The following is a 16,088-nucleotide window of genomic DNA, read 5'->3' on the forward strand; positions in this document are numbered from 1 at the left end:
AAATTATCACTATTATTTTATTTTATTAGCGCAAAAAATTTTGGGCCATTTTTGGTAGCAACACCACCAAAACGCAAAAGTGGCGACCGCAAAACGCAGACATAAAAAATTCACAGCAATGGAAGCAGTTTAGCATCATGCAAAAGGAGCATCAGCATCAGCATCCATGGCCTTCTTCTTCTTCACTCTTCTTATAGAATGAAAAAGTGCTTCTGCGATCGAAACTCACAACGCAATCTTCATTCTTCAGCACCGTCACAATGGGTAACAAAATCGCGCGTACCACCCAGGTTTCGGCTACGGAGTACTATCTCCACGACCTTCCTTCCACATACAATCTCGTCCTCAAAGAGGTCCTTTGTCGTGGAAGATTCTTCAAATCAATTCAGTGCAAGCACGACGAGGGTTTGGTGCTCGTCAAGGTTTACTTCAAGCGCGGTGATTCCGTCATCGATCTTAGGGAATATGAGCGTAGACTCTCTCACATCAAGGACGTCTTCCAATCCATCGAACATCCTCACGTTTGGCCGTTTCAGGTTCCCCAATTCATTGACTTGCCAGTGAATTTTTGCTTTTTTTTTGTTTTTGTTTTTATGTTATTTATCTTATTGTTCGCGGTGTTTAATTGATTGGGATGTGTTTGGTTTTGGTAGTTGAGGGTTTTCACTATGGGGGGCTTAAAGCTTTGAACTTTGATGTGTCAATGAAAGCTCGTAGCTTCACTTTGTTGGGTTTCTGATATTTGATGGCATTTGTGGTTATTTACTTGTTTGGTTTAGTTTACTGCCAAAGGAAAATTTTGGCTTCTCAAGGTAGCTTTAGTAGAAGCAACTCATCGGCACTTCTACCAGAGCGGGAAGTAAGGATTTTGATTCTCATATAGGTGAACTTGTTTTCTGTAGAATTGACTCATTCAGTGTGTTGAATTCACCTTCAAAAGCTAGCTCCCAAGACTAGGATTATTGACTCTAGGATCAATAAAGTGCAGAGTGTACGATACTTAATTGCTTTCTTGGTTTCTAATTTTAGAGGTTCGGGGAATCTGAATGGATAAAAGGTCCATTTAGTTTTCAAAAATGCCACATTATACCATGTGTTGTTTAAGAGATTAAGAATGATTGAAAGTTCATCTCAGCTTGTTATTTTCAGATTCAAAGGCGTAAAAAATATGGGTTTATGTATAGTTTGTAGTTGAACAGAATTTTGAATACTCTCTTGGTTACTGAAAAGATATTTTGCGATTTTATGCCAATTTTGGATTTACAGGTTTATTAGATATAGGGTACTTTATCTACTTTTCTAACTATTTCATTCGGTACTTGACTTTAAGTAGATCTTTCTCATTCCTGATTTGGTGGTGTCATCTTGCAGTTTTGGCAAGAAACAGATAAAGCAGCATACCTCTTGAGGCAATATTTCTTCCATAATCTGCATGATCGGCTAAGCACTCGGCCTTTTCTCAGTTTTGTTGAGAAGAAATGGTTGGCTTTTCAGGTCTTGTTTACTCTTCCAGTTCCCTAGAGTGTTAGCATTCGATGTTTTGGTATCTTTGCTGACACTATATTTCTTTTTGGATAATATACAGCTGCAGGGGATATTAAGTGTGAGAATGTGCTGATTACATCCTCGAATTGGTTGTACCTTGCGGACTTTGCATCTTTCAAACCTACTTACATTCCATATGATGACCCATCGGATTTTTCTTTTTTCTTTGACACTGGTGGAAGAAGACTCTGTTATCTAGCACCCGAGGTTGGCCTCCCTTTGATATCTGTTTAATTTATTTTTATTATCTATCTTATTACATTTTGTTGGCTCAACCATGATGTTTAATGCTAATCATGTGTTAAGCTTGGTTTAATATTTGGCCTCCCTTTGTTTAATGCTAAGCTTGGTCTTGCATGTTCTTTTGAAACTATTCCATATGATAGTGCTGTGTTTTGTGTTCTTCCTTTTTGTAATTGATCTGAATTTCATTATACACGGGCAAGTGGTCTTACAAGATAACTTAATATTTAGAGGCTTAATTAATAAGAGAATTTGGCAAATGCTAAATGGCTTTGATTAAAACCTTTGGATATTTTTAATACAAATCGAGGTGTGCAAATTGAAACTCTGGTGAATTGAAAACCTAAAATCTGTCATGATTCTTGGAGCACCCACTCCCAACTTTATCTTTTGTATGTTAGCAGATTTGACCAACTTTATTGCAGAATTATTGCACAGGGATTATTCGTTTTTTGCTTATTTGAAATTACATAAATAAAATTAACCTATAATTAGCGAGTCAGAAGGTTAATCCTTCTGGTATGTGTGCTAAGATCTGTGCTTTTTTACCGGTTGCTATTTGTCCTTCCCTAACATGCCTACTCACTTATTTTTTTCATAAACTTCTTTGGTTGTTAGCGATTTTACGAACATGGAGGGGAGATGCAGGTTGCACAAGATTCCCCTTTAAAGCCTTCTATGGATATATTTGCTGTCGGGTGAGCATTCCTTGCAGCAAGAATCTTAATCTAAGGAAATATATAATTTTCCAGTTGTTCATGTTTCATGCTGCAAGTGTTTATGTGCATGAACTTTTATTAACTGAATGGAAAAAGAATTATGTATAGGTGATATATGATCAACAAGGCATTATACTGCTGTAATTATTGATGACGTAGAGGTGATACCTCAGTATGATCTGAAGTTTATTTATTTTATTTTAATAATTTGGATCTATTTATTAAATAAGAGAGATGCTAATTTATTGTTTTCTGGCCATCAACTCGATTCTTTTAGTCTAGTTTCTTTAGTTTAGTAATCCAACAACATACTTTATTCCATACTTTTAAACATTGATGGCTATCTGATGGCCAAAAACAATAAATTCTGATGATGCTCTAGCATTCCTCTTTAAATAACTAGAATACTAGGGATGTGTTGTAGAGATGCCATGTTCTCACCATTTTTCTTTTTGGTTGTATTATTTATTTTCTAACATGTACATGTCATTTTGCCATTTCAGCTGTGTTATTGCAGAACTTTTCCTTGAGGGGCAACCGCTGTTTGAACTGTCTCAACTTCTGGCTTATCGTAGAGGGCAATTTGATCCAAGTCAGCATCTTGAAAAAGTAATTTATCTATCTGTGTGTATCCTCATGATTCAGTCTTCAGTACTTTAAACATTGGATTTCAAATGATGCAGATACCAGACCTTGGAATCCGTAAGATGATACTACACATGATTCAGATAGAGCCAGAGTCTAGACTTTCTGCTGAAGGATATCTAAAGGAATATGCTGCAGTTGTATTCCCAACCTATTTTTCACCATTTCTGCATGATTTTTACCGCTGCTGGAGCCCTCTCCATTCTGATATGAGGGTATTTGGCTTTACTGAACTATATTTAGCCCATGACGAAATATGGCTTTATGGAAAAATCCTATAACTAAATCATTCTATGTGTGATCAATCAATGTAGGTTTTATTATGCCAAAGTGCTTTCCAGGAGATACTTAAACAAATGATGAACAACAATTCATCCAGTGATGTAAAAGTTACTTCTGGTGAACTTTTGGAAGAGATGGTTGCAAAAGAAAGTGTGAGTTTCATGAAGGACTCACTGATTAGGAGAGAGGACATAGGCAAAGGCTTACTTCATGATCATTATAGTGGCATACTGAGGGATGCTAAAAAGAATAATATTCCATCTAGCCCCCGGGATGTGACTGGAAGTTCACCCAACTCTACCTTCCCTGAAAATCTAAAATATCTGCAATCTTCTGGTGAGCTGCTTCAGACTATTACCAATACGTTTCGAGGAAATGGCCATCCCTTTTTGAAAAATATTACTTTAAATGATTTGAATTCTTTGATGTCTGAGTATGATAATCAATCGGATACATTTGGAATGCCTTTTCTGCAATTACCAAAGGATAGTATGAGATGTGAAGGCATGGTTTTGATAACATCTTTGCTTTGCTCCTGCATACGCAATGTCAAGTTGCCTCACCTGAGGAGAGCAGCCATTCTCTTGTTGAGGGCTTCCGCCTTATATATTGATGATGAGGATCGGTTGCAGCGTGTTGTCCCATATGTGATTGCAATGCTTTCAGATCCAGCAGCTATTGTGCGGTGTGCTGCTTTGGAGACTTTATGTGACATTCTGCCTTTAGTTCGGGATTTCCCTCCCAGTGATGCAAAGATATTTCCTGAGTATATTCTTCCAATGCTTTCTATGCTTCCTGATGATCCAGAGGAAAGTGTGAGAATATGCTATGCCAGCAACATTTCTAAGTTGGCAGTAACAGCTTTTGGATTCTTTATACATTCAATAAGCTTGAGTGAGGCAGGTGTTCTCGATGAATTGAGCTCGCTGCCAAAGCCATCAATATCATCCAGTCAGACCTCTGGAAAAGTCAAGAGGATAAATAGTGATGTTCAACTTGTGCAGCTTAGGAAATCAATTGCAGAAGTTGTCCAAGAACTTGTAATGGGACCAAAGCAAACACCAAATATTAGGAGAGCACTTCTTCGTGACATTGGTAAACTATGCTTTTTCTTTGGTGTGAGACAGAGTAATGACTTTCTCTTACCTATCCTGCCTGCCTTCTTAAATGACCGAGATGAGCAGTTAAGGACAGTATTCTATGAGAAGATTGTTTATGTCTGTTTTTTCGTGGGCCAAAGAAGTGTAGAAGAATATCTATTGCCTTACATTGAGCAGGCTTTAAGTGACACAACAGAATCTGTCATTGTTAAAGCCTTAGATTGTCTGACTGTTCTTTGCAAAAGTGGGTTCTTCCGGAAAAGGATACTGCTTCAAATGATAGAGCGTGCCTTTCCTTTATTGTGTTACCCTAGTGCATGGGTACGAAGATCAGTTGTCTCTTTCATTGCTGCTAGCAGTGAGAGCTTGGGTGCAGTAGATTCTTATGTTTTCCTGGCTCCTGTTATACGGCCTTTCCTCCGTAGACAACCCACATCTCTTGCTTCAGAGAGGGCTCTTTTGCGATGTTTGAAACCTCCTGTTTCAAGACAGGTTTTTTATGAAGTTTTGGAGAGCTCCAGGAGTTCAGACATGCTAGAAAGGCAGAGGAAGATTTGGTATAGTTCATCACAATCTAAACTATGGGAAATGGATCTACTTAAAAAGGGAATTGAAGAGTTGGGCTCATTAAAGAACTTGATTGACAAACAAGGTACTGAGGCTCAACAAGTTGTTGACACTGCTGCCCAACGTCCAGGGCCAAATGATTCTGACAAAGCTGAGGCAAAATTAAGAGATATGGGGGCCTTTATCCATAACGATACCAATATGGTGGGACCTCGTGATCCTCAATCCATGGAGAAGTTACAGTTTTCAGGATTTATGTCACCACATTTTAGTGGTGTAAAGAGTATGACATATGAAAAGCCGTCAGAAGGAATACCTTTGTACTCCTTTAGCATGGACAGACGGGGAATAGGAGTCCCTCCCGCAGCATCTGATTCTCCACTGCAGATGAATTCTCTGAGTGTCAGTTCATCTGCTATGCCTTGGGTTAATCCACTTAATAAGTCCTTTAATTTAGCTAGTTCAGTTCCAGCACCAAAGCTCTTTTCAGGTTCATTTAGCATCAGCAATGGTTCTAAACAGTTTCATCGAGTGGTACATGAACCAGATGGCAAGGAGAATGAAACAGCCTATGTTAATAGTACATTTCAAGATGTGGGATTATCTGCTAATATTAAAGGCAATTCAAATGCACTTGAAGATGCAACTGCCCAAACTGATCTATCAGGATTTCCATCTTTTTCTAAAACATCTGTTCCGGATTCTGGCTGGAGGCCTCGAGGGGTGCTGGTTGCACATCTGCAGGAACACCGTTCAGCAGTAAATGACATAGCAATTTCTGCTGATCATAGTTTCTTCGTGAGTGCTTCCGATGATTCCACAGTGAAGATTTGGGATTCCAAAAAGCTAGAGAAGGACATATCGTTCAGGTCAAGGCTAACATATCACTTGGAGGGAAGCCGTGCACTATGTGCAGCAACACTTCCCAGTTCTGCGCAGGTAATAATCGGAGCATCTGATGGACTAATTCATATGTTTTCTGTTGATCATATTTCAAGAGGTCTAGGAAATCTTGTTGAGAAGTATTCTGGTATTGCTGATATCACAAAGAAGGATATCAAGGAAGGTGCCATAATCTGCATTTTGAATTGCCCCTTGGATAATTACAACATTATGTATAGCACCCAGAATTGTGGCATTCATCTGTGGGATACTAGGTCAAATTCCAGTAACTGGACCCTGAAATCTACTCCTGACGAGGGTTATGTTTCTTCTCTGGCATCTGGGCCGTGTGGTAATTGGTTTGTATCAGGGTCATCCAGGGGTGTAATCACTCTCTGGGATCTGAGGTTTCTTGTGCCTGTTAACTCTTGGCAGTATTCTCTTGCTTGCCCTATAGAAAAGATATGCCTCTTTCTTCCTCCAAATGCTTCTCCGCCTTCAACTGCTAGACCCCTTGTGTATGTTGCTGCTGGTTGCAATGAAGTTTCTCTTTGGAATGCAGAGAACGGTAGCTGCCACCAGGTATGAGGTTGTTTTTGTAATTGCTTATGGATGATAAAAGCATTACGCACTAGAACAAATCCAGTCGCAGTAAATGTGCCATTTAGTTGGTTTTCTAGAGAAGTTTACATCCTAAATTTTTCTCAATGGTACTTGGATCAGCTATAGTTTCTAATTTATTGTCTTGTACCTTCACAAATCTTCCTGCAGGTATTGAGGATGGCCAATTATGACGGTGATGCAGAAATGTCTGATCTTCCTTGGGCCTTGGCCAGGCCTTCAAGTAAGCCTACTTCTCAATCAGATCCAAGACGAAATGTTAATCGCAAGTATGGAGTTGATGAGCTGAATGATCCTCCTCCTCGTCTTCCTGGAATCCGTTCATTACTTCCCTTGCCTGGGGGTGATTTATTGACTGGAGGCACTGATTTAAAGATACGTCGATGGGATCATTACAGGTTTTGTGCTGAACTTAAACCTTATTTCCCTGATTTTCCGCAAAAATGGTTTCATTGAATATGTGTTTGTATCTGTTTTTGTTGCAGTCCTGACAGAAGTTACTGTATCTGTGGACCAAACATTAAAGGTGTTGGGAATGATGACTTTTATGAAACAAAATCTAGTTTTGGAGTGCAAGTTGTACAGGTATTTTACTGTATGCTTCTCCTTACAATTTCCAACTTGTTTGAATTATGGGCAGCTAATTTTACTTTCTACTCCAACAAACAGGAGACGAAGAGACGCCCTCTTACAACCAAACTGACGACGAAGGCAATTCTATCTGCGGCTGCCACTGATCCTGCCGGTTGCCATCGTGATTCTGTTGTTTCCCTGGCTTCTGTTAAGTTAAACCAGAGACTTTTATTATCAAGTGGTAGAGATGGGGCCATCAAAGTTTGGAAGTAAATTACTATAGTTCTAGTGGCATGTTGTACAGAAGTAGTGCCAATTTATAGGGTAAGTAAAACTGTACATAAGGTCTAGGAACTAACCCATCAAAACAGTTTCCAATTTTTCAAATACTCTTGATATATACAGAAGGTTATGAATGAATGGAGAATTAGATCATTCTGGAAATTATAACAACTGAAGCTTGTTCAAAGCAGTGTGATATTGTTAACATATTTTATGCATTTCTTTTCAACTATATTGGTTAATAAGGTATTTATACATATCATTAATCATTAATTCATATTAGACTAAAATCCGTGCGAGGTAAATTAATTATAATATATAGTATAAATTTAGAAATGTTATATAATTTTTGAGTTAATATGTAAATTGTACAATAATTGATTTGGCTGTTGTATATAATTTAATATAATTATTTAAGTAAAAAGTAATACAAAGTGAAGTGTTATTCATTTTTGAAAAGATATAAGTATCTGATGTTAGAGTTGTATAAAATTATATTTTTATTTGTTATTTGTTTTTTTTTGTATTTTTTTTAGTTATTAGAATTAATCTTCTTATGTGGTGATTGTTCTTTTATTTTTGTTTCTTGTTTAAAGAGATTTGTTTGTTCATCCTCTCATATGTTCTTACGAGTTTTGTAGTGTATTTTTTTGTTTCACTTTTGTATATAAATTCATCTTCTAAAGATGTTTTTGTTTTTTTTAAACTGTTTTAAAAATATAATTATTTTTGTTTTATACTTATCATTTAATATAATTATCTTAAGACAAATTATTTTTTCTTTATTTACTAGTGATGGAACTTTTAGAACTTGAGAGGAGTTTGAATCAAGTTAACTCAAAAATAAAGTTCTTATAGTCTGTTTTTGTAGAAGCTAATTATATAGGAGATTTTTTTCGTTTTGTCTCTAGAACTAGATAAAAACAGAAAAGAAAAGAAAAGAATGAGGTCAGCATATATTCTAGTTCGATTTTCAAGTATCATAAAATTTACATCTAGTTTCTACCACAATTATGGTAGAATTTTCACTATAATCAAACAGATTACAAATATCAATACTAATGAATTATAACCTAATTCATCTAATATCTTCTTCTAAGCTTTCTAACACAAAGCTTAGTTACCCAAGTATTGTCCCGACTTGGAAGAAAACCTAACCAGATTCAGAAACACCAAGTGCTATCCTAACTTGACAAGGGGAACTAGTCTTAGTTCAACAAACTCAAATACACTAAAACATTTCTTTGACTTTTTTATGCATCTCTTTTGCGTCTTCTCTCATGACTTTTTCAACTCACATTCATAAGCCTTTTTCTCAAATACAGAGAGATGACATTAGATAACTATAGCAAAAAAGATCTAAATGAAGCACAAATTGAAGGAAAAAGAATTCAGCTCAAGTATGTTGAGATGATGCTCTTGTATCACTCTCTTTTCCTTGTCTTCCAATATTGAAGTGAGGCCAACAGCTTGATCTCCAATTCTTTTTTATTGCCACTTCCAATTCCTTATACCATCTATCCGTTGAAGCTATCTTTATTTGCATGTGATAATTTTTCACTCTTCTCCATTACCTCTGCTGTCCAAAGAGCTGCTCCACTACTTTTGCACTCTTGCATGTTTGTGTTTTGCTCTCCTACTTTCTGAACTTTGCTTTACTGATGTTCTTAGAGTAGTGATATACTGGTATTGTCTTTGTGTCTTTGTTGTTTTTCCAGAGTCACAGCTGTCCTATAATAGTGTCAAATATCCCTTTACCTTTTTTTCTTTTGTTCCAACCATAAAGATTTCGGTTCCTTTTCTCTTGGCTCATAAGAACTGATTTGTTGCTCATTAAAATGTAATGGACTAAAGCTTTGAAGCCGTAATATTTGAAGTTGCTAAAGCGACATGAACTTAGACTTAGAAGTAATTAAATGAGTCTGCATCACTTAACACACACATTAAATAAATTTAAACTTTCAATGCAAAGAATGTTTGTCATCATTTATATAAAATTCAAAATCAAACTTAATTCAATTGCTAGTGATGTGTATATTTTTTATAGATAAACTACAAAGACATTGAAAAACCAACTATCTATTCGTTTGCTTATTTTTTTCGGAAGATGGTGCTCATGATATAATTTTGAGGTGTTTTTTAGTTCGCTATTAATTAAAGAAAAGAATTAGGAAAAATGAATGAGAATAAAATACAAAATATAGTATAAAATTCCGAATTAAATTTATTAATTATGATATATTAAAATGTACCTAATAAAAAAATTTTGTACCAAATTTGAATATGAAAAGTTTTCAACAATTCATTAGAAATTATAAAATAAAGTAATAGTAGAACTATCTATATTAGTCAAAGCGTGTGAAATTTAAATTTTTATAACTCAAAATTTTTGTGATTATTATTATTATTATACTTTTAATACTGATATTTTTTTTCATTTAATCTGCACTTAATGTTTTAATTAAATAATGATAAATAATAAATTTAATTGATTAAGGAAATTAAAATCATAAAATCATAATTGAATGGTTACTATCTATTGCCATGTATTAGAATTGTGATATGGCATTATTAGAGAAAATAATGTGATTTAAATTTATTGTATAAAAAGTTAGTATATAAAAATAGATAGATAGATAGATAGATAGATAGAACATGCTATTTTAGTAGTCCCTTCAATCCTTTCATAATGCCAATATTTTATTAGCTTAGAGTACAATGCAAAAGGATCCAAATTGATCTCATTATTAAGAGTGAGAGCCATGCCCATGTATATATATACACACACACACGCACACTTATAACCAAAATAAATTATGTGCAAGTAATAAATGTTCATGTTAATTGACCAATGAGAACTAATGAGGCATGTTTGATGACTCTTGAGACTCTCCAAACTTCATGTTGTACACGATGCCATGACTCTGCAGTTTGTAGATTTTTTGCCACTCTCACAGCATCACCTATTCCCGGGAAAGATTGAGAGCCGTAGTCATTATTTTTTGTTGGACCATATATCTGCAAAATAGGGGAATGGAAAACACTTAAAGGGAACAGGACTTGGATAATCTTTTTCTTCAATCATACCAACAAAATGGGGAGAAATGCATGTTTGGTTTCTGTCTTATTTCTTGATTTTGGTTTTTGCATCTTTTATTTTTAGTAGTAAAGTCATATATCCTTGTTTCATTGACATTTTCACTATATATATATATATATATATATATATAGCTGTTCCATTTTCTTGATTTCTTCAATTTCATCTTTCTTAGAAGTTAGAACCCTGGTTTCATTCAAAACAGTAGAATTCATCTAATGTTCACCTGGCCTTTGTTAATTAGACTATGTGATATTGTAAGTCAGAAGAAGAATGAGGGAACTGGCCTAGAAAACACTTGCTTCTTAGAGTAATAAACTATATACTCACCAAATGCTTATGCCATGTCATTCCTAAGAGGCCATCTCTGTCAGTGAATGCACGTTCAGCCATCATAAGTCTATCATTCACATCTCTCACTTTCATTTGGTACTCTTTCCATGTTCTCCAACCTTTACTTGCTTCTATTTCCTGAACAAAAAGAAAAGAAAAGAAAACACTTTATCATATGGTACTTGTTATTTTAAGAACTTGTGTTTGTTTTAAGTTTAAACTTGGCCAAATGATACCTTTCTCTGGTCATTTATCTTGATTGCTGCTTTCTCAAGCTCCTTGATTGACTTCAATATAGGAGACAAATTTATGTCTTTATTTGAAATCTCATCTTCCAAGTTCTTCACATTAAGCTGTGATTCAAACATTTTGGTTTCATGAATATCTTTATAAAATTCAGTTACAACGATCCTTATCTCATAATGTGAGGTCGGCTACATAGATTATATGGCACTATATTGCCACATCGAATTCAGTGACAACAGTGTGAGCGTGAAAAGTACAAAGTTAACACACCTGGAGCTCCTTAGCATAGGATTGATAATCAAAAGGTAAGAACTCCTCATCTGCTAGCCATAATGCTACTAGACCCCAAACACTTGCAGCTGTTTTCCACAACAGAACCAATTGTCATTCAAATGAATTAAGTTTATATAGTTATAGTTTCTCTTGTGGTTTCTATAGTTCCTTGACCTATTCTTTCGCATAACGTATGAAATGACATAGATCCTGTTACCACTTGTTAGGATTTGATTCGATTCAATGCAGAGAAAATTCTCGTATCAAATAAGGTCATGAAGTGTCAAGTTATACAATAGCAAAACATGATAACAGAACTTTCCCATTTGTAACACTGTGTATATGTTGTGAATATACTAATTGTCAAAAAGTTAACATATTTTAACCTGTAGTTGTATATGTAATTATTAAACTCTTAACTCTTCAAGAAACATTTTGATATCATTAGAGTTAACTGAGATGGAGTTTAATGTGACATAAACTGAAAAAGGAAATTGAATGTCACCAACCTGCAACATGCCTATGAAACATAGGATCTCCAAATTTCTGCATCCAGATGAAATCATCATACAGTGAGTGGTATACTGGATAATCTGCAGTGTCTGCGGAAAAAAAAAAAGGAAAAAACATAGTTTGATCATTGCATATCTGAAAGGATCAACATACTACAAGGACATACCAAATTTTCATAGTGACAAATAAAATGGAACAGAGGGAGTATTATTAACGCATCTGAATCTTAGTGATTAAATTAATGTGTTATGTACCTCCTCCAAAGGCTAAATCAATTGATGGAATTCCCACATGCTGCACAAAAGGTTTATAATCTGATCCTCCACCACCTAATCTTCCAATCTTTCCATGTAAAGAAATAGTTAATGATTATATATAGGTGTTCAAGTTATGCTGCTATTTTAAAGTTCAATCAATCATATACTGATCACTGGCCAATTTGTTGAAACTAAGAGCATAGTAAATTGCATGCTTCTACTTTACTAATTTTTTGACAATTGCAATATGCTTACCAAAGGAGAGGTGCCAGAACTAGTCCAAGCTTCATAAAGGCTCTGTGATGAGTTATCTGGGTCTGTGACCTAAATAAGAGTCAATATTTAACAAAAAGTTCTTGTCTCTTTTCACTGATTTTTTGAGAAAGCCTACCCTAGTCAAGATTATCAAGTTAACGAGTAATGAATAACAAGTTTATGAGTTGAGATTTATGATTCAAGCTAACCTAATCGCCACGAGTTTAGTTGAACTGTTGAGTTTGATTAGCTTGATCCTATTAATTTGTAGTAAACTTTTTGGTCATACCTGCTGAGTTGCTTTTTTGATCAATTCATCAAGCTGTGGAGTAGCCATGGCATTGAATCCTGCTCCACCAACAGCACAATCAGAATTCAAGTAAGCCACAGCTCTTGAGGCAAGAAGTTCTCTGTTCTCTTCTACCCATTCCGTTGATCCTATCTGAAGGGAATTATGATCACATCAAATTCAAAAAACATGTATAATGATAATAAAAAGAGAGGGTGAAAAATAAGAGAGAAAATTACAAGGCCATATTCCTCGGCATCCCAATTGCATAATATAATTGTTCTTCTAGGCTTCCACCCTTGTTTTTGAAGCTTCCCAAATCTTTGAGCAATCTGAAATTTCAAAAGCCATGTTCCAATAGTTCCTCAATGGTTGCCCAAATCACAAAAGCATGAGTACAAAAACAAAGCTATATTTACCTCAAGTAATGCTGCAGTGCCACTATTTGGATCAACAGCTCCAAATGTCCATGCATCCCTATGGTTTCCTAGAATGACATATCTACAAACAGTTGCAATGCAACAACAACTAAATAAAATAGCTGAAAACAAACAAAGGCTATGAATTTTCAATTTCTGAGTTCTCAACAAGTGGCTAGATTACATTGATTTCAGAAACATTATGCTAAGTATATTAGTCCATACAATAATGCCTATTGATCATTGGAGAAAATCAGGAGTTTGAAGTTCTGACATACCGGTCAGGCTCTTCTGCTCCTTCAATTACACCAATAACATTTTGAATTGATGCAATATTCTCCTGCCCCTGAAACCAATATCCAAAATTGCATTTATCAATTCAGGGGCCTTTTTGCATCTGAACATTTTCACAGGCTGATCATTCAATCAATGTTTCTTAAATATGGAAATGATCGTACCATCTAATGGTTATAATTTAGTCAAACATGTCAAACCATCTAACAGTTCTTACCATAAAGTTTAATAGTAAATAAAATGATATGTTGACAAAAAATACGACAATAACTATGTTCAAATTGTCAGTATTGGACTAGCATTATAACTTTGCAGGGCCTAAATAGGATCATATAGTTAAATTGGACTACATAACAAGTAGTGGTCAAATAGATTTCAATCCAAAGAATTGTCCCAAATTAATAACCATAACTTGTAACGTAGTGATGAACGTTTATCCACCACAAATAACAAATCTTTTCATGATGAAGTAGAATAAAAAAACAAGAAAAACAAAGGGAAAAAAACAAAGAAGAAAGAGTTATGAACTTATACTGATCAAGCTTCAACTATATTAAATGGATAAGATTTAGATACCTTGAAAGTGAGGTTGAGAATTCCTGGCCCCGGTCCAACCCTGTAAGTAGGAGCATCTTTGCTTCCTTGCCAATCATGTTCAGCAACAGGTCCACCAATTGACCTCAGAATCTTCTCACCATCTGCACCAGACACTGGCAATGAAGGTATAAGAGGAACATCACCTTCCTTCTCCACCTCCTCCTTGGTTAATCTCTCACACTCACCATCACCACCACTACTCGCCTATGTTGCACAAATACAAATATTAATATTCAATTATTGAACAAGTTTTACGTATACACATGCAATAAACAAATGCCAAAAGATTCGTTATGGTGTTTTGAAGTCATGAATCAAATTAGTCCTCAAAACTATGCCTTGTAATTCACTTTAGTCTTCTTATCAACACAATCAGGCACCAAAGTGGTGAATCAATCACATTACATACATAATTGATCTACTAAATTATCATTCCTTCATGTAAAAATGGAAGTAGTGATGCATAATTGATCTAGATAAATTTGTCAATATTCTAAGTATTTATATAAAAATGGAAGTATTGATGCATGATAGGTTGCCTACTCACCCAACCTGGTGTTGAGGGATCACCAGTCCCCTGATACACTGACCCCACCTGGACCCCACTTGGTGGCAGCCACTTGCTATCAGGAAACCACCTTCCACCGTCGTCGTCACCACCACCGTAGTCCTTCCGATCAGAATACACCACCACCCCAACAGCACCTTCATCATAAGCATTCTTCACAATATCCCCTCTAAATATCTTCCCATACCTTGCCAACACAACACAGCCTGAAACATTCACACCCATCTTCTTCCTCAGACTCAAATAGTCCTCCACTCTTCCATAGTTCACGTAAACCACAGGTCCTTCCGCAGTTCCTGACTTTGCATATGCATGGAACGTTGGAACTACCTCACCGGAAACAGCCGCATAAGGGTCACCCTTATACGGTTCTTGCTTCAAGGAGAAGCTAAAGGGAGGTTCTTGGGGAGTAGTAGTGAGAAGCAACGAGCGGGAGAGAGGGTATGAGAGGAGAACATGATAGGAAGCCATGTGAGAGGGTACGTTTGAGGAAGTGAAGACTTTGAGGACGTAGTTTGCAGCTTGGGAGTTAGCTTCGGATGATGCTATGTGGGGGCTGTGGGTGAGAGCTTGGAGGTGGTTGGATATGGAGACATTGCTGGAGAGGGAGGTGGAAAGGAAGAGGGTGTGGTAGTTGCTGGATTTTGGGGTTGTTGGAGATGAAGTGATGAGGAGGAGGAGAAAGGAGGTGGCTATGGCTAATAAGGTGGAGATGGTGGTGGTGGTGTTGGCGGCGGTTGCTGCTACTGTGATCATGGTTTCTATGGTGTTCTGTTTTTGAGGGACTGCTCTCAGTCTCAGGTGTGGTCTACTTTAGTTTAGAGGTTGGAATCATTGGATACACAGTACTTTGCTTTGGGTGCTTTTAAAGGGTATTTTTGTCAATCAAAATTAGTATTTGCACCAAAAAATATTATGCGACCAGATTTGAGAAAACCATAAATAGCTTCTTGATTTTTCTAAAACTCAAGATATTTAAGTTATTTTAGAAAATTTATTTTTTTTATATATTTTGGATAAANAAATTTTATTTATTTTTGAATTAAAAATTTAAGAATTTATTTATCTTTTGTTTTTAAAAATTATTTATCATTAAATTTATAATTTTCACGGTCACTTCATAAATTTTCATTTTAGAAGAGTTTCATCTTTCACAAATCACAACAGAGTTTGTGGTGGATTTGGTACTGGCTGCTATTAGTTTTTAGAAATTACCTTTTAAAATTTGCGTTAGTTATATTTAGGAAAAAAATGTTATCTTCACGTTAAAAATAAATGACCAAATTTGTAACTATATATTTATATATTTTATGTTATATATTTTTATTATATATTTTATATTTTAACATATAATCTATATATATGTCTAATATAATGCCTAATTATTTATGTATATCTAGCATAATATTAAAAAATTAAGTAAAATTTGATTTCGATAAACATATCTTTCAAAATTAATATTTAGTTAATTATTTTAAAAACCTAACG

The 16,088-nt window shown here is 35.4% G+C and overlaps 2 protein-coding genes across 3 annotated transcripts; one reads left to right on the forward strand and one right to left on the reverse strand.

Moving 5' to 3' along the window:
- Positions 1 to 388: 388 nt before the first annotated feature.
- Positions 389 to 7,649, forward strand: LOC107490331 (serine/threonine-protein kinase VPS15). The gene is made up of 10 exons (XM_052261573.1): positions 389 to 536; positions 1,372 to 1,494; positions 1,592 to 1,752; positions 2,407 to 2,486; positions 3,011 to 3,116; positions 3,191 to 3,367; positions 3,467 to 6,565; positions 6,755 to 7,002; positions 7,090 to 7,189; positions 7,274 to 7,649. The coding sequence occupies exons 2-10, from the start codon at positions 1,479 to 1,481 to the stop codon at positions 7,448 to 7,450; spliced, it is 4,164 nt and encodes a 1,387-aa protein (XP_052117533.1). The 5' UTR covers positions 389 to 536; positions 1,372 to 1,478; the 3' UTR covers positions 7,451 to 7,649.
- Positions 7,650 to 10,134: 2,485 nt separating this feature from the next.
- Positions 10,135 to 15,469, reverse strand: LOC107490330 (probable glutamate carboxypeptidase LAMP1). 2 transcript variants are annotated; one of them, XM_016111109.3, is made up of 13 exons: positions 14,580 to 15,467; positions 14,012 to 14,236; positions 13,420 to 13,487; positions 13,142 to 13,223; positions 12,962 to 13,054; positions 12,723 to 12,875; positions 12,434 to 12,502; positions 12,176 to 12,263; positions 11,918 to 12,010; positions 11,406 to 11,494; positions 11,126 to 11,242; positions 10,887 to 11,027; positions 10,135 to 10,477 (listed from the first exon to the last, which is right to left on the reverse strand). In XM_016111109.3, exons 1-13 carry the CDS (start codon positions 15,354 to 15,356, stop codon positions 10,295 to 10,297), a joined length of 2,178 nt encoding a protein of 725 aa, XP_015966595.1. In that variant the 5' UTR covers positions 15,357 to 15,467; the 3' UTR covers positions 10,135 to 10,294. The 2 variants fall into 2 exon arrangements, with proteins under 2 accessions (XP_015966595.1, XP_052117275.1); XM_052261315.1 differs by lacking the exons at positions 11,406 to 11,494; positions 12,176 to 12,263 and having other exon boundaries at positions 11,918 to 12,001; positions 14,580 to 15,469.
- Positions 15,470 to 16,088: the final 619 nt, after the last annotated feature.

Source organism: Arachis duranensis, chromosome 5 (genome assembly GCF_000817695.3).
Source record: "Arachis duranensis cultivar V14167 chromosome 5, aradu.V14167.gnm2.J7QH, whole genome shotgun sequence".
Lineage (NCBI taxonomy): Eukaryota > Viridiplantae > Streptophyta > Magnoliopsida > Fabales > Fabaceae > Arachis > Arachis duranensis.